The following is an 18,652-nucleotide window of genomic DNA, read 5'->3' as shown; positions in this document are numbered from 1 at the left end:
GTCTCTGTCTCTCTCTCTCTCCTACTCTTGCCCACCAAGAGAGCACATAATATAATATAGGCTATAGAGTTGTTATAATACAATACAAATTTCCATATTCATCATGTGAAATAAGACATATATCATTTACACTAGAGAAAAATTCATGGAGGAAATAAAGCAAAGAATGGTGTGCTTCAATCTACCTTCAGGTTCTTTCAGTTCCTTCTAGGGCATTGGATAGCCTTTTTTGTCATGAGTCTCTTAGAGAGGTCCTGGATCCTTATATTACTGATAAAAGTTAATTCAGTCACAAATGATCATTATAAATTATTGCTGTTATGTGTATGATATTCTCCTGGTTCTGCTCATTCCACTTTGCATCACTTCATATAATTCTTTCCAGGACTTTTTGGTAAAGATTTATTTATAAAGGGGCTTATGATTTCATCTGTGTAAGGGGTTTCCAGTGAGGAACTTTATTTTCCAATGCAAATGGTATATAGCCTTTGCAACTTTATGATCTTTATTATTTTTAGAACAGGGATTTTAAGCTTCTTTTGGTATGACTTACACTCTTTTGGCATTCTGATAAAGTCTATGGATTCCTTCTCAGAATAATGTTTTTCAGTGCAAAAAATAGGACTACAGAGCAAAAAAGTAGGACTACAAAGAAAAATTATTTTGAAATATGATTATCAAAATACATTTTAAAACAAGCAAATATACAGTCCCTAGACTGGAGCACTGAAATGTTACATTGTTGTTGTTTATTTGTTTGCTTATTTTTTCAGAATAACATAATCTGCATGTGTCAGAAACAGGATTTGAACCTATGACTTCCTGAACTCAATATCAGTTCTCTAATCATTATGCCTTCATGACTCTCAAGCTGAGGAGTAGCTATTCACTATGTGAACACTGATGAAGAGATTAGCTTTAATGAACTATAGATTCATAGAATATTAGAGTTGGGGGGAGAGGCTTTAGAGATCAGTTGGTCTAATAATTTTACAGAGGAAGAAAATGAATTAAACACCAATTAGCCAGGAAGTTGGCAATTTTCAACAAGGAAGACATCATATATGGAGGTTCCAGGAAAGAGGCATTTGGGTACCTAGAGGTAGTCAGAAGAAAGTTAGCTTGCCTTTCTCTTTCCTTCTGCTGAGACCATAACTATATCTTTAGTGCCTATCTTGTTTCTTATTTAGCCAATCCCAGGCACCCCTCTAGGTCCACTTTTGTGCCATATCTCCTCCCTCCCACACTTCCTGTTACTTCTTGCTCAGACACAGTAATCAAATGAGTACAAACAGTGCTTCTGAAAGCATCATGTTCAGTTGCCCTTTGTCTTTACTCTCCATAGGGGAATTTAAGGGTTTATGGCTGCTAAGGCAAGAATGAAGAAAACTCAGCTGTAAAACCTGTGATGAGAAACTCAACTGGAGAGAGGTTCCTGCTCTAGCTTCTCACATCAGGGCTTGAGAGGTGGGGAAAGCAAGGGGCTCTGGTTTTGTAGATTCAAAGGACTAGAATTTGAATCACAACTCTGCCAATTAATTTATCATCTTGGGCAAACTGAAACATTTTTCTCCCTCCCATTTTTGCTCCATGGAAATAGCATGGGTCCTTTCTATTAGTATTGTTTAAGGATTTACTACTCCATGGGAAATAGTCCAGACCTGTGATTTAATCAATTTAATCTTTAAAAAAAATTTTCTCCCCTTTTGTCTCAATTTCCTCAACTGTAGAATGAGAGAATTGGACCAAACAAGTTCTAAAGTACCATCCCAGTTCTAAATCTATAATGCTAATGAAAGCAGATTCTGAAAGACTGAGACATATCTATATCATCTATCTCTATCTCTATCTCTATCTCTATCTCTATCTCTATCTCTATCATATATATATATATATATATATATATATATATATATATATATATATAAACTCTTACCTTCCATCTTAGAATCAGTATTATGCATTGGTTCCAAGGCTAATGGCTAGAACTGGGAAGTGTCTGAGGCCACATTTGAACTCAGGACCTCTGATTTCCAGGCTTTTCTCAATCCATTGAACCACTTAGTTGGCCCTTAAAACCATGGATTTTAATACTTAGAGGTAACCTAATTTAAGACTACCTCAACTAAGAATATCACCTGATAGAAGGTATTTTTTTTAAATCAACAAAGAACATAGCAATAGGATAAAATTTCAATTTCAAAGTAAAAGTTTGCATCAATTGACTCTCCTAAGAGGATGAAAATTTTTATTTCAAAGTAAAAAAAATTTTTTTTTGCATCAAATTCTCTTTCTAGTTCAATGGATGTGAGAGGTAGGATGCGTTCTAAACATGATGGAACATGGTGAGATGGGAAATGAAATGCCATGTGTGGGGAATAGGAAGAAGGCCAGCTTGGATGGACTGTAGAATACAGAGAAGGGAGTAATAAATAATAAGATTGAAAAGGTAAGTGAGGGCCAGTTTGTGAAGGTCTTCAAGCTAAACAGAGCTTATACTCCATCTTAGAGCTGGAGGAGACCTTAGAAGATGTTTACCATTGTTAAGAGTTTCTTAACAAAAAGATCTCTTAGTCAACTGCCTGATGGTCTGTAGCTTATGCCTCACACCACTAGATGCTACTCTTTCTCTATCACATAAGATTCTGCAAGATTAAACAGTATTGTCGATGTTAACTAAACTTAAATCTTCACACCCTGGCTTCTAGTTAAATGCAAGACAATACTTTATTCTGTATATTTGATTCTAATCATTAGTAGAACTGGGCAATATTTGGGAAACATGTTATTAGCTTGACCTCTAAGCAATCAATTATGAGTTGTTTTTGCTTTTTTCAGCACCACAAGTACCAAATTTTAAATAGTCCAATGTTATCAATACAGGCTTTTTGCAGAAATTTCTTTATGATCTTCTAAAGCTACAGTCATTAATCACCCTAGGGTAATAACCTTACTTTAAAAAAAATTGCCACCCCAAAGACAAACGTGCTTTCAATTTTTTTCCAATATAGTACAAATATAATTCCTACCCAATGTTACCTCTAGCATAATTGTGGAATATTTATTCTGATGGAAGAAAAAAAATTAAAGCATGTTTGTCATTTGCATGTCAGTTTTCTTTTGGATTTAGTTTATATAATCCTAAGAAATCAGGACCCTATTTAATTTGCTTGTCACAGTTCTGGCTGTTTGTTGCCATTTAGATAATGCTTTTTGACAAAGAAATAATTAAAAACTAAAAGGGCTGTAATATAAAAATGATAAACAAATAAATACATCTTAACAAAGACGTTGCATGTTGTAGAGACCAAAGAGAAGCCCTCAAAGTCAAGAGGTCTTAAATTCAAGTTCTGACTTCAGCACAGACCAGCTAGATTGCTCTGGGCAAATCAGTTAGTCTCCCAGAGGCTCAGACAACTCTCTAAAACTCCAAAAGTGGCTAGCTGCCAGTCTTCATGGAGGGAGAAAGAGAATTTTACTATGCTAAAGAAATTGAAAAGGCTCCAGCAGAAATTAAACTTTTTTCCTTAGCCTTGATGTTAACTTTTCCTCTGGGCATGGAAGCTGAGATAAAGGGTCATTCTAAACACACCTTTAACTAAACAATAAAAACACACCACCTCTTATTCCTATAAAAGGCATATTTCAATATATGTCAACATTTATTTTCATTTTAAAGCATCTTTTTTCTTTATTTTTGTAGATCGGTGAAGGATGCTTATTAGCAAAATCAGTTCTGCTCCAGCATTCAATAGTATCTCTACATTTCTTAGCCTACAAAGTTTTAAAAATATTGTTAGTTTAGAAGAGAAGTATAGTAGAGAATAGGGGTTGCAGATGGTGACTATAGTGATTTTTTTAAACCATAGATATATCTTAGCTAAGTGGTCCAGTGAATAGTGATCTGAGTTCGGAGTCAGGAAGACAGACCTGTGTTCAAATATGACCTCAGATACTTACTTGTGACCTTAGACAAAGAATATAATCCTGTTTGCTTCAGTTTCCTCATCTGAAAATTAGCTGGAGAAGGCAAAACACTAGTATCTTTGCTAAGAAAACTCTACATGGGGTCATGAAGAATCTGACATGACAAAAATGACAACAGGCTTCCTGTCTTCTACTTGATCAAGTCATCTGTTCTGATAATTACAATTTACAGAACTAAAAGAATTTATTGATGCACTTTCTAAGTTACTGTTGGTGATCTTCAAAGAACTTTGGAAAATAGAGAGGGGCAGAAACTAACATTCTTTTGCACAGGTTTGGGCAGGAACTAACATTTTGATTTTCAAAAAGAAGTACAAGGTAGATTCTTTAAACTCTAGGTGAATGGACTTGATATCAATTCCTGGCAACATTTTGGAACAAATCCTTACAGGATTGGTTTGGTACCACTTAACAAGGCAGGGTCCATCACTATGAACCAGCATGGGATCAATGAGAATAAGTCTTAACCGACTAATCTCATTTCCTTCTTTTTTTTTCTTCTTCTGGACAACATTACTTGACAGGTAGATTAGGGCATCTCGATTTTGGTGAGGCATTTGACAAATTCTCTAATTATATCACTATAGAACAAGATAGAGGCATATCGATAAGAGGTGTCAAGTAAACTTCTTGGGACAGCATCACACTTTGGAGTTGGAACCAGAATGGGCTCCAATGTTAATAAGTAAATGTTAATTTGTGGTTTTCTGAGTCAAAATGCTAGTCCATTTCGATATCATTGATGTAAATGATAATATAATAAAATAATAATATAATATAATTTAAAAGATATACAATATAATTAGATAGGTTTGAAAGAAAGGGTGATGATGATTAAGAGACTGGTATACATTCGAAAGGATGTCTCTAGTGGAGTTCTACAGAGACTGGTGCTTGATCTTGTTCTTTTATACTTTTTAAATAAATTAATCAGTAATTAGAAAAAGAAACAGATAGAATGCTTAGAATGTGCCAAGCAATTCTTAGTCATAGACTGAACAATGCTTTATCAAGTCAATAAGCATTTTTTATGATTTGCTATGTGCAAAATACTCCTTGACCTCAAGGATCTCACATTCTGATAGGGGAGACTCTTTGCAAGCAACCATGTACACACATGCATTGCAAGATACTAGAATAAAAAAAATTGGGATCCAACATGATCTTAAGAAGCTAGAAAGATAAACAAAATTTATTTAAAGTCAATAAGAAAAAATCAATCACTTAAGTATACAAGTACAGGATAAAGAGATTGGGGAGATTGGGCTAGAAAATAATTCATGGGAAAAAGATCTAGGAGTTTTAGCTGAATGTAGACTCAACATAAACCCAAAGTGACATGGCAGTGAACAAAAGCAAATGGCATTAGAGGTTGCATTAATATTTCCAGTTTCTAAATTCTAACATGAAGGAGGTGATAGTCTTTCTGTACTGGGCAGCCCTCCCTTGGCATATCATTTTCAGTTCTGGATGTAATGCTTTTTAGGAAGGAAGGTAGCAAATAAGAATATTACTTAAGGACAGGGACCAGCTCAGGAAGAGATCTCAGAATGATGTTATAAGGATTAGTTAAAAGGAACCAGGTTGTTTCGCCTAAAAGTAATAATACCCATATTAGTGTTTGGAAGTTTGTCACGTCAAAGATGGATTAGCCTTGCTTTTCTTAGCCGTGGAAGATGGAATTGGAATCATTGGGTAGAAACTGTAGGAAGGTAGATTTCAATTCAGTATAAAGAAAAAAGAACTTCATATATAATTAATGTCTGTAAATGGAAAGGTAGATTTCAATTCACTATAAGGAAAAAAATTTGTATATAATTAATGTCTGTAAGTAGAAAGAACTTCTGGTCACTGGTGATATTCTAGTAGAGACTATATAAGCATGTATCAGAGATATTATAGGCTAAATTTATATTTTTTGCTGGAATTAGACTAAATGATTTCTTAGGACTTTTACAGTTCTGAAGTTCTGTGATTCTACGAAAAGACGCAACTACTTTTTTAAATGCAAAACTAGATTTCTCCTTATCCCCAAACTGTGAGCTGCTGGAGTAAAGGAGAAGGTGAGAAATAGGACATATCTATACTTCATGCTCAGAAAATGTACAGCTAGTATCCTAGATGCCAAAGGGGAAAATCAATGTTTCTAATCAAACTGGCTGCTAGCTCTTCTTACAGAACATTCCACCAATATCTTTTCTCTGGCTTTCCCTCTATACCTAGAACATGTACTTTTCTGGTATATTCTTCATAGTTGCTCTCCCCCAGCCCCCTTACTCTCTTCAAAACTCAAGTGTCAATTTATATACAAGGCTTTTTGGACCCTTATTTGCTAGCATTTTCTCCCTTGTAAATTTATTTATTAGTATAATAATATAATTGAATTATTATATATTTGCTTATCTTTGTACATGTTATATACCCCTGGTAAAATGTAAGCTTCTAAAGGCAGGGCTGTTTGATTTTTTTTTTTACCTCAATAACCCCAAGGCCTACGGTGCCTAACCCATAATAGACATTTATGAAATGTTTGTTGAACTGAATTATTTTTTTCACAATCAGGACAGAGAATTTAGCAAGACCACATTTCACTTTATAACTATGTACTTTCATTAGAACAGCATTAACATGATTTGTAGTTTTTGTTTCTTTTAAAGATGTTGCTACTAATCTAATCAATTTTGCATGGAAAGGAAGAAAGTGGTATATCATTCTACCCCCTTGGGTTATTTCCTAATGGAAAAGCACAAAAAATAAATATGGAGAGGAGAAAAAAATGCATTTACCCCTTTCCACATAAACAAAAGGGAAATCACTTCCAAATGAATACTTTGGAAAGTCAAAATGGAGGCAAGTGGAAGGAATTATTGATTGATCCTGTAAGTAGAAGTCCTGGAGTTCAACAATAGTTTCATGAGTCAAATGTATACCATTGTAAAAAATCAATAGTATTAGCTATAGCATTTAGCATAGTGCCTGGCATATAGTAAGTGCTATATAACTATTACTTATCATTATCATGACTATTCCTCTTATTATCATTATTAGATACACAGGAGGGAATACTTGGCAGTAATTCTCCTGCTCTTGTCATTAATGCTCTCATTTCAGTTTTCTTTGTGGAAAATCTAAAAGCAGTCCAGCAATGATCCCTCCCAAGTTATTAAATCGTTAGAATGTCTCTAGTATGGTCTCAGAAACCAATTGTTAAATTTTCGGTGGAAGCATTCACACCTTTGAAATGGGCAAATGCTACGAAGCAGAGATTGATTTCTTGTTTTGTTGATTGTCTAGACTTAAAGTGATGGAGAAAAAGGTGTTAATGATGTAGACAAAACTTTAAAGAGTGTCCTGTCTACTGTTTTTCTGAAGTTTTTTTTTCTTTTTTAACCCTTATCTTCTGTCTTGGAATCAATATCAAGTCTTGGTTCCAAGGTATAAGAGCAGTAAAGGATAGGCAATTGGGGTTAAGTGACTTGGCCAGAGACATATAGCTAGGAAAGCATCTGAGGCCAAATCTGAACCCAGGAACTTCCCTCTCCACTCCTGGATCTCAATTTACTGAGCCACCTAGCTGCTCCGAGAGTAACTGTTCAGCATTTAACTGTTTCTGGGGGAAAGCCAGATTGAATTAGTTAAAATGGTATTTTATAAGAATTTAAAATTGTTAAAAATGTCTAAATATATATATGTATATACATACATGTGTATATATGTATGTAATAATAGCCATAATCAATAAACAAGTTTTTATTAAGCCCCTACTATGTGCCAAGCACTGTGACTGCTAAGTGTTTCTACTATCTACCTTACTATCTAATAATCTGTCTATGTCCATATCATTCTAATTTACTTTCCTTATAAGCAGAGTCTCCTCATTATGGGGGTAAATTGCTGGTGTTCCTACTGTGGCTAGGAATGTTTATTTCCTCTAATGGGTCACTCTGAAGGTTGAGAGGGAGATACTATTTTTATATATAACTACTAATATAAATCGTATAAAAATACTATTTTTAATGCTTATTTCTGTCCTAGTAACAACTCTAAGACAGAAGCACAAGGGCTAGGCAGATAGAGTTAAGTAACTTGCTCAACATGTCTTCTTCATATTGTGTGTAAGAAAGAGAAACGTGAAGGTAAATATGACTCATCTATAATAAGCACAATCATTTAAGTACACATACTTGGTGTTCCAAAATTAATAAAAGCAATGTTTGCATAAACAGAACAAATGCACCCCAATAAGCTTACTGATGATGTTATTTTGATTTAACAAGGACAAAGAAAAGCATCAGTCCTGCTCATACGAAATTCTCACAAATTATTAGTCAATAGACTCTAAATTCATGAAAAGTTGTTAGATGGGGATTATGTTCAACCTTTTCTGAGGGCAGACCAAGAGAAATGGCCTTCATTTAAAGCAGGAGGGATTTTGTTTTGATATAAGGAATAACTTCCTGAGAATAAGAGCATGAGGCAATGGGGTATGCTTTGTCGGAGAACCACATAATTTTCTTTCCAGGAATCTTTAATAAGAGGGTAGGTACTTACCTGTATGGATGGGTGAGATGAAACAGAGCTCAGATTCAGGGTGACAGACTAGATGCCCTCATGGAATCTCTTTCCATTAATTTTAGTGGCAGGGACAATTAATTCGATAGCTCATGAAATGGTTGATCAGTTCCAATTATCATCCAGCAGACACTAACAAATGAACCTGGAAAGTAATACGATTTTTGTAGGGTGAGAGGATGTGATGCAAATATAATTTTCACATCATTTTCTGTAATAAATATGCCCCAACATTAGGAGCACTAAAACTAGATTACATTAATACGTTTTCATATTTATGGTAAATGCTCATAAAAGTAGTAAATGTTTAGCCCCCAAGTTAGCAGATTTCCAAATTGGTATTGATGGCTTTGTTTAAATGAAAAAATTAAAGTGATTGGAAAGCATTTTTGAGACGTGTAATAATCATAATGATAAATGTGACATTGATCAAGAACTGAGCACCTTTTTCAAGCAGAGCAACCATAGTTTAATAAGTAAGGTTCTTGCCATCAGAACACAGCCAGTCTAGAGAAAGGGCTAATAAAAAAGGCAATATATATTCTCATGACAAGAACTTGAATAGCAAATTATTATTCATAATCAAAGCATCTTGGAGTTACAAGGGAATTTAGATGTAATTTGCTTCAACCTCTCTCCCAAAGAGGGAATTCCATTTATGGTATGTCATCTAATCACTACCCGAATCCTTTCGGTGATGATAAGCTCACTAGATTTTTGAAGGAGACCATTATATATAGAAAGCTCTAACTGTTAAAAAATTCTGCAAAATATTAAGCTAAAAGTTGCCTCTTTTAAAGTTTTAACCACTGGTTTCCTCTGACCACTGAAGCAAAATAGACTAACCCTGCTCCAGGTCTTTCAAGTACTAGAACACAGCTTTACACTTTTTCATTTAATTTCTCCCCTTAGCTCAATATTTTCAGTTCCTTTGATGACTCTTTGGATGCCTCCATAGATTATAAGCTACTGAAAGGCAGCAACTGTTTCCTTTTAAAAAATCTAGAATAATACCTAGAAAATACCCAATACCTAGAAATAGAAATAGGTGTGGTCTCAGAAGCCATTTGTTAATACCTAATACCCCAAAACTTAGAAAAAGGAACTAATAGATGCTGTAAGGAAAGCTCAATAAATATTGAGTTGCTCCCTCTAGTTCATCAATGTCCTTATTTTAAAAAGTAGTGTCCAGAATTAAGCACAATATTCTAGATGTGGCTTTATTGGTGATGAGTCTGTTGGGATCATGATCTCCCCCCACCCCCTTTTTTAAACCCTTACCTTTGGTCTTAGAATCAGTACTTTGTATTGGTTCCAAGGCAGAAGAGCAGTAAGTGTTAGGTAATAGGGGTTAAGTAACTTGCTAGGGGTCACTCAGCTAGGAAGTGTCTTGTGCCACATTTGAATCCAGGACCTCCCATTCTCTAGGTCTGGTTCTCCAATTCTCCAATCCCTGAACCTCATAGCTGCCCCCTATGACTTCCTTTTGACCTAGATATTATGCTTCTACAAACACAATCTGGAGTTGCTTTATCCTTATTTGTTGCTAAGCCACAAGATTGCCTGATAACGAGCTTATTGTTAATTCTGGCACTGAGACTTTTATCATATGATCTAGTAGTAAAGGGCTCTGTGGCACAGTAGATAGAACACCAGACCTGAGGTCAGAAAAACCTGAATTCAAATCTGACCTCAGATACTTACTAACTGTATGACTCTGGGCAGGTCACTTAACCCTGTTTGCCTCAGTTTCCTTGTCTATGAAATGAACCAAAGAAGGAAATGGCAAACCACTCAGTATGTCTGCCAAGAAAACCCCAAATGGAGCCATGAAGGGTTGGACATGACTGAAAATGACTGAACAACAAAAAGTGGAAAAGCTCAGTTACTTGTCTTAAATCTATTCAATTCATTTTTTGAACCTAAATGTAGGCTTTTATATTTATTTTTAAAAACATCTCTTCTTGTCAGTTTGTCTCTATTGTTCCAGCTTGTTGAAATCTTTTTGAACATTAATGACTTCATGCATTACATGAACTCTCTTTTCTAGGTTTTACATCTGTAAATTTGATAATCACATATTTCATGTCAACAAGGTTACTGATAAAAATAATGACTAGGACAAGGTATTTCACTAGACACCTTCATTCAGTATGACATCATTCTATTAATTGTATTCTTTGGATAAAGTCATTCAACTAGCTTCAAAACCTAATTGTACTTCCAAACAGCCCATATTTCTCCGTCTTGTCCACTGGGGTCCAATTGAAGTTGAGGTTCAATTATGAATGAAGAGTTGCACAGATGAAGTGGTATTTTTTTTTTTAGGGAAAGTATTTAATTTAATAGGAAAAGGTTAAGGGAAATCAGGAAAACCCTAATGCTAATCCCACTCACTAAAATCCCCCAAATCTGAATGTCTCCTCATGGAGAGTCTTCAAAGAGTGGTTGGACTACTCTAAACTTTCCTCACTCACCTACATCGAGGGATAATGGATGGATTGCCTCCATGTTCTATTGATATCTAAGAAATGTTAGAAAAATTCAGGGAAGACTGAGTGTACTCGGTGAATTCCATCTAATGAATTTGTGGAAGGAAATGGTTGAGAGCTGCAAAGGAGGAATAAGCATGGATGAGATGTGATTGTTATCTCTAGGGGAGAATACCAGTATTAATGAGTTCACAGATTCACTGGACTAGTAGTAGTCTCTCGGTAACCGAGGATGACGATTGTCTTTGGGCGCTTTCATCTGTGATGTAGATGAGTGTGCACAAAGACACTTGTGTGTGAGGAAGATTTAAGTGGAAAAGTTGATGCACAGAGACAGACCCACTCTCTTGGCGTTGGAAGCCTGGGTCCAGTGGCACGAAAAGTCGTTACACCTGGAGACTTCCTCAGCTGCATTGGATGGCCGTGTTGTCCTTTGTGCTCCAACACGCCCTGAGCACTCCACAGTGCTTTGCTGCGTCGCCCTCTCAGCCGTTGAACCTTCTTATTGGTTTCTTCCATCTGTTCAGCTGAAGCAGTCTTCACATGCTGGGTGAGCAAAGCCCTGGTTCACCAGGGGACTATTGTAGTATGTAAGGACATCATGAGATATTTTTCCAAATGCCTTCATATCTGGATTCATTATGCCTATAACAGTCTAGCAATCTTATCAAAAAAGAAAATGAAGGTAGTTTGGCAAGACTTGCTCTAGTGAACGCTTTACTATTTCAGTCATTACTATTTTCTTCTATTCTACCTGGCATTAATGTGAAATTTGTTTATCTCTAGTTCCAAGCTCTGTATTTTTCTTCTTTTTATGAAATTCATGAATTTGGTTGATCAGGTTTTTTGTTGAAGAGGACCAATGACATCATTATTTTGGGGGTAATATAGTGGCTATGGGGTGATGCCTTAACATGTTCATGAAATGTATTTCAGTGAGGTAGAGTTGCACAGAATTGTCAGCCTTGTTCTCTCTCACAGATTCATCAAAGTCCAGCCACCTCCAGGACAAAAGTAAAGATGACTTGTAATGGCCTGGGGTTGGAGGAGGCACCTTGGTGTCTGTGATGTCTGACCAAGCTGTAATTGTTTCACAGTGCCTGCTTTAGCAAATTGTTCTCCTTCGAGCCTTCTGCTGGGGAGAAGTCTTCAAGTGCTTGGGGTACCGACCTGCCTAACCAAGATAGTTCTTGGCCTGACTATTCTATTTGATTCTAATGAACTAAAAATGCTAGCCCCAAACTCAGAGGGAGAATGGCTTATGGAATGGGAATGAGTGTGCATATACAGGGTCCAAATTGCTAATGAACCTCTCAATGTGATTCTTGGCTTTTCTAATTCCTTCACTCTAAGGTCAGTCTGTTGATAAATATTTATTAAACATCTATTTTGAGTAAGACACAATCTTCCCATGGGAGGCTGAACTAGATGACCTCTGAGGTCTCTTCCAGATCCGAAACTTGAATCCTCTATGATTGTGTGTATGGAGATATATGTATATATTTAAATATGCACAGATATAAAATATATATCTCTTGATGTTTATGTTTATGTAACTCACGGTGTCTTTCCCATCTGATGTGCAACTACTACGCTGTGGCAGGTAGGCTGGAAAGGAGATGACTGTTTCTCTTCCACATCTAATATTAAGATCAGTTCCAATTCCTCTTCCAGCTCTTATTGAGGATGAGTTTTGCACCTCCAGCATATGAACCAGAGATTCACTTCCTCCTGCATTCTGTTGTTTTTCCCTCTCTAGTATCATCTGCCACAGACTGGCAAAGTCTGTGTTTACCTTGAGGCTCGGCATAAGTTTTCTCTCCCTTGTGAAGTCTCCATTGAAAGTAAGTTTCAAAGAAACAGAATTGCTACAGTGATTTCTTCCACCTTGGTTGGTCCCTGGCTATACTCTGGCCTCCAGCAGAAGCAAATAATCACTGACGGTGGTCCCTCGCTGGGAACAATCTGAAGATTCTCATGCACGGCATCGTGAGAGGCAATCAGCTTTGGGGGCATGTCCAGTAGGACGAAAGCTCCTTCAGGTAAAAGGCTATTTGGTTTTTGCCTTTGTATCTCTATTACGCAGGACAATGGCTTGGGTCCCGCGGGGGCTTATCTAATAAAATCAGTCTTTTATATAGCAATTCAAAATTTGTAACACACTTTACATACATCATGTTACTTAAGCCCCACAGCTCACAACCCACAAACACATGCATTGATGCAGGTGTTATGGATGTAAATGATATTTTGCTGATGACTAAACTGAAGTTCAGAGATTTCAAGTAACAAAGCTAGTAAGTGTCAGAGGTGGGATTTGTCCAGTCTTCCTAGTCCAGCGAGCTAACTTCTAAACCAGGCTGCTTCATTGCTTAATGGACAAAGGGGCACAGCCCAGTTACCTGGAAGCAAAATGGGCTAAGCTGAGAACAAATTATGGATTATTAATCAAAAAGAACTAGAAAACAATATTTGATGATGATGATCAGTGAATCATATGAAACTGACATAATTTTATAAATAAAAAAATTTTAAACCCTCACCTTCCTCTTTAGAATCAATACTGTGTATTGGCTCCTAGGCAGAAGAATGCTAAGGGCTAGGCAATGGGGGTTAAGTGACTTGCCCAGGGTCACACAGCTGGGAAGTGTCTGAGGCCAGATTTGAACCTAGGACTTCCCATCTCTAGGCCTGACTCTCAATCCATTGAGCTACCCAGCTGCCCCCTACAATTACATTTTGACTTGGAACATTTATTTTAACCAGAATCCGAATTCTCAAAACTAACTGAAATTCTGCAACAGTGGTCTACTTGGGAATAGGTGAACTACCTGATCTACCATCTTTAGGAGTGTTTGTATTTCTTAGCCTTAGAATTTAGATTATAATTCCTTTTGCATTTAGCAAGGTATTCATTATATTTGCCACATGTTGGCTTCTGAAGATAGTATTCTGAGAACCAAAACAATGCCACATGCATAAAATGTGCATCTTGTTCTTTTTCTTACTAACAAAGACTTCTCCTTTGTTATCTTCCATTGCTGCTAGGTCTAGAGAGATTGATTGTTACAGTTGATAGTACCGAAGACATCTTTATGTACTGAAGACATCTTTAGGTAGCCTTATAAAAACTCACCAATTCCATTTCTGTTATTTATACAGATTGATCGGGACTAGACATAAAATGATCAAGTTTTTGCACAAACAAATCCAATAAAGATTAAAAGGTAAATAATAGGGGAAAAACTTTGAAGCAAGTTTCTGTGATAAAGGTTTCATTTCTAAGATATATAAGGAACTTATTCAAATCTATAAGAATAAGATCCATTCCCCAATTGATAAAACTGTTTTCAAGAAACTATTACAAGGGAATCACTTTAAAAGACTGATATATATTAATTTAAGGTCGCCAAGGAATCAGCTATGTAATTCCTAAATGAAAAACTCAAGTCAGCCGTCAGCCTTTTTTGGAGTTTAATTACAATAGGAGCAAGAAAGGAATTAGAGATATATATATATAGAGAGAGAAAGGGGAGAGAAGGGAATAGGGCTTAAATACCCCTTCTGTTTAGGCTGGGCCAAAAGGCCCAAGCCCTTAGATAGCTGGGGCAAAGAAAAGAGATCAGTCCCTATTACTCACGTGTCCAAAATGGAGAAACAGTCTCAGAGGCCCCCACCTTCAGCTTCCTTCAGAGCAAGCTTCCTCAGAGCCCAGGAACCACACCGACCAAAAAACTCAAACCCCCTCCTCGAGTCTCCAGACCCTCCTATCTTTAAGGAAACCATCCAAGTTGCCTCCCCTCAGTCCTCACATCTACCAATCACTCTTCATCAATTTCCCTGTCAATGGAGGCTCTCGCTTAACCCAGGACCGCCCAGAGGTTTCTGGCTTTTGCACATGTCTGTTGAAGGTCATATTTTTCAAATGATTAAATCTTTACTCCTTTGCTACAGCCCTTTCTAAATCCTGTTAACTTGAGTATGGTAGAGATTGGAATAATTAAATTTTGATCTAGGCTGCAGCCCTTACTCAATCCTATTAGGACTGAATAGGGTGGAGATTTATTCCAAGTATCTCCATTGTATCAATTCTAAAATCAATCAAGACTCAAAGAAATTCCTGTTCTATGCTTAAGCATAGGTCAAAGTCCTTTCCATTGTTCAGCAAAGGGTCTCTGTCCTAAAGTAATCTTAAGAAGGGAAGAGAAAGAACCTCCCATGCCAATGGGGTTCCCATTCCAATAGACTATCAGTAAGAAATTTTCTAAGTATGAAATATCCCAATGGTGAAATTTCCAACATTTATAAGTCTAAGGAAATTTGAGGTTTACAAAACACAGATTATGTGTAGCTATATGAAAAAAAAATGCTCCACATCATTATAAATGAGAAAAATGCAAATTAAAACAATTCTGAGATTCTGTCCTATTCCCATCAAAGTGGCAAAGATGGTAAAAAAGGAAAATTATAAATATTGGAGGGGTTGTGTGAACATAGGCTTATTGATGTACCTGGTTACAGGTAAATGGGTGCAACAGGTTACAGGTAAATGGGTGCAACAATTCACAAGAAAATTTGGAATTATACATAAAAAATTCCTAATCACAGTATACCCTCAAGACTTTCCTTAAGAGGAAAAGGTCCATATGAACAAAAATATTTATAGAAACTTTTTTTTTGGTGGGGTGGTGAAATATAGTGCTAGACATTTGATAAAGGAAGTGTAACTGGTTTGCTTTAACAATGTACGTCTTTAGTTACAAATTCTACATTTAAAAATAATTGAAGGCTAAACTTTCCAACTTTCTTCAGGGAAATTCATATACCAGATAAAGTTTCAGTGGGGTTGAGGATCAGTCCTTCCAGAGACAACATGGTGTAGTGATTAGATTTCAAGACTTGGAAGTCAGACCTGGTATGTGATCATAAGCACATGATTTAACCTTTCAGAGTCTCAGTTTGTTTATTGAATGTGGATGATAATAATATGTACACTACTTAACTTACAGTATTATTGTAAGGAAAATGGTTTGCAAATTTTATGTGCAATATATATGACAAATTACAGATGGGAATTGATTTGGAGTGTACCAACAGTCTTAGTGCAATTTTAAACTATTAAAGCTTAAAATGTGGGGTGTCCCATATTTTAGGACACTGTATTATCCTCAGTCCATTTATACTTCTCACTTTGCTTTATGGATTCCATCATCATTCACTTACTGAAGGAAAGGAATCCTATAACTGGTGGGAACAGCCCTCCAAAGAAGGCTTCTCTGGTCATGGAAATGTAGGAAAGCAGCAAAGAAGCTCAATGAACAGTTAATAATTTTAAGTTTCAGCATATTTTGAGGCAGTGCTTTTGCTTCAAAACAGCTCATTTTTCTGTAACTAGTTAGGAAATAAAATGGCCAGAAGATTTTCTTCCCTGGCCCCCTCCAATTACACCAAACAATCTTATAATTATATGGGAAGCAGACCAGGGCAGTCTAGCCAGAGGCTTGGCTTGAAGTCCTAAACCTCATAGTGAAATATGCAGACATCCTGGAACCACATGTTAAAATCTCATCAGTCAATTCAGCCTTTCTTCCTTCTTTATAACCTAAACTCAGGATCATTCAGCTCCTTAGAGAACTCTATCATGGGAGGTCTTAAAAACCTATTGTCTACTCCAAATAAAATGTCAAAAAAAATACTCCAACCAGAAGCTACCTTCTCAAAGATGCTGGTCTCATTCCAAAATAATTTCACCCTTGTGGGTTAGGACTTAGAGGAATAAGGGGACTTTGGAACCAATCTGGAGGTCGGACTTAGTTGAGGTGATCCTGGGGATATCAGGGAGCTTTTAGTTGCAATATGGGGGTTTTGTCCTTCTTAGAATTGTCCAAGACCTAGAGGCCTGGTCTAAACCATTTTCCATTATTCTTAGATCTACTCTAGACTCATGCTTTTGGGTTGGGAGATACTTCAATGATGGATGATGAATTTTTCTTTTACAGTCTCACAAAAGTAATTATAACTTTGAATATGAAGTAACAAGACTAGTTTCCCACTGTGGTTTGCAACTTTGGAAGTTTCCAAAGAGGAGTCCCAGAAATATTTTGAATGGCAGCATCACCAAAATAATTTGCTTCAATTCAATAAGCATCTAATAAATACCTACTATGTACCATACACTGGGCTAAGACCTGGGGATACAAATAAGAAAAAGAAAGGCAGTTCTTGTCTTCAAGGACTGTAAAATATAGTGGGGGAAGAAAACACACAAAAGGAAGCTGAAAAGTGAGAGAGGGGTCATGGTGGGTATCCAGTATGGGCTGGTGGGGAGGGGGGAGGTATTCTATGGAATCAAAACCAAGCAGAGATGCTGATAGAAAATGGAAAATTACTTGGAAAGTTCTAACTGTTCTATAAAAGGAAGACTTTTTTTTTTGGTGGGGGAGGGTGGAGATTTATTACTCCATCCTTTAGTCTTCCAATCAGAGTGGGGAGACAATTTAGAGGGTTGAGAAAATGTTGGGCATCAAGAGCTAAGTCAAATCAGGGTGATGAGACTTTAGGTGATCAGTTTATCCTGTGGTAACTATTTTGAAAATAAACACTCATCTAGATCTCTCTATGTTTGGATATTTTTGGTATAAAAATCAGTCCTTTTGCTTTATTAGGAAAGGGGCTATAGAATATAGGGAAGAACCTAAGATCTAGAGCCAGAAGCCAAGGTTTAAATCCCAACTCAAATGTTTAATATCTGTGAAACATTGGCCAAGTCAATGCATCCTTCTTCCTTCATCTGTAAGATGGGAATCATACTATTTATAATGCTTCTTCATTTATATAATAACAAAAATAATACCTACCTCAAGGGATCTGTATTATGATCACATGCGATCGTGCATGTCCAGTGCATTTAAGGCACCATGTGAAATGGTAGTTATTGATATTCACAATCAAACACCACAGGATGAACATCAGATAGTTTTTAACATCTCTTCACATTCTTACAGACATGTATTTTGCAATTGCAATCTGGCTCCATCAAGACTCTCAATATAGGTGACCTAATTGTTTATGTGCTTTGGATGATTAAGTAATGCCACAAGTAGAGTGAGTTCATCTACTTAATGAATCCCAGAAGACAAATTGTGTATTATTGGTCTTTTTGAATTCTGGAAGCTATATCGCAACACTTTCTAAAGGGATCACTTTGAATTTGTCCAAAGCTAATAGATCAGGATAAAAATGAAGAAATAAACTAAGAATATGACTGCTTCACAGATGATATTGGCTTTTTAAGAATAGCCTCCTAAATGCCATACATATTTATTGTGAGAACACAACTGAGTAGGGAATTGGGTTAGAGGAACCACTTGGTTGACAGCCTCAACATTTTGCCCCAGGGAATTATGCTGTTAGAGAACTTCCTACTAGAGACAATACAATGGTGCCAATAGTGACTGAAGCAAAGAACTAGGGCCAGAGGTTTATTAAATACATCTGGATCATTGTTCATTCCTGGGAAGCACTTTGGAATTCATGATAAATACCTGACTAATGGAATTCATGTTTATAAGGATAAAAAAAGAACATTCCAAATAGATTCC

At 36.4% G+C, this 18,652-nt stretch overlaps 1 protein-coding gene across 1 annotated transcript in view; it reads right to left on the bottom strand.

The window, feature by feature from the left end:
- The window catches only part of ACOD1 (aconitate decarboxylase 1), a 71,350-nt gene extending 58,283 nt beyond the window's left edge, over positions 1-13,067 (bottom strand). Inside the window, exon 1 of the mRNA XM_056808497.1 lies at positions 12,924-13,067. Coding sequence (XP_056664475.1) covers positions 12,924-13,067 — 144 coding nt within the window. The remainder of the gene's footprint in view (positions 1-12,923) is intronic.
- Positions 13,068-18,652: the final 5,585 nt, after the last annotated feature.

The sequence above is a fragment of the Monodelphis domestica genome, chromosome 8, assembly GCF_027887165.1.
Source record: "Monodelphis domestica isolate mMonDom1 chromosome 8, mMonDom1.pri, whole genome shotgun sequence".
In the NCBI taxonomy this organism is placed as follows: domain Eukaryota; kingdom Metazoa; phylum Chordata; class Mammalia; order Didelphimorphia; family Didelphidae; genus Monodelphis; species Monodelphis domestica.
Note: the sequence above shows the minus strand (reverse complement) of the source record. Positions and strands in the feature narration are given on the sequence as shown.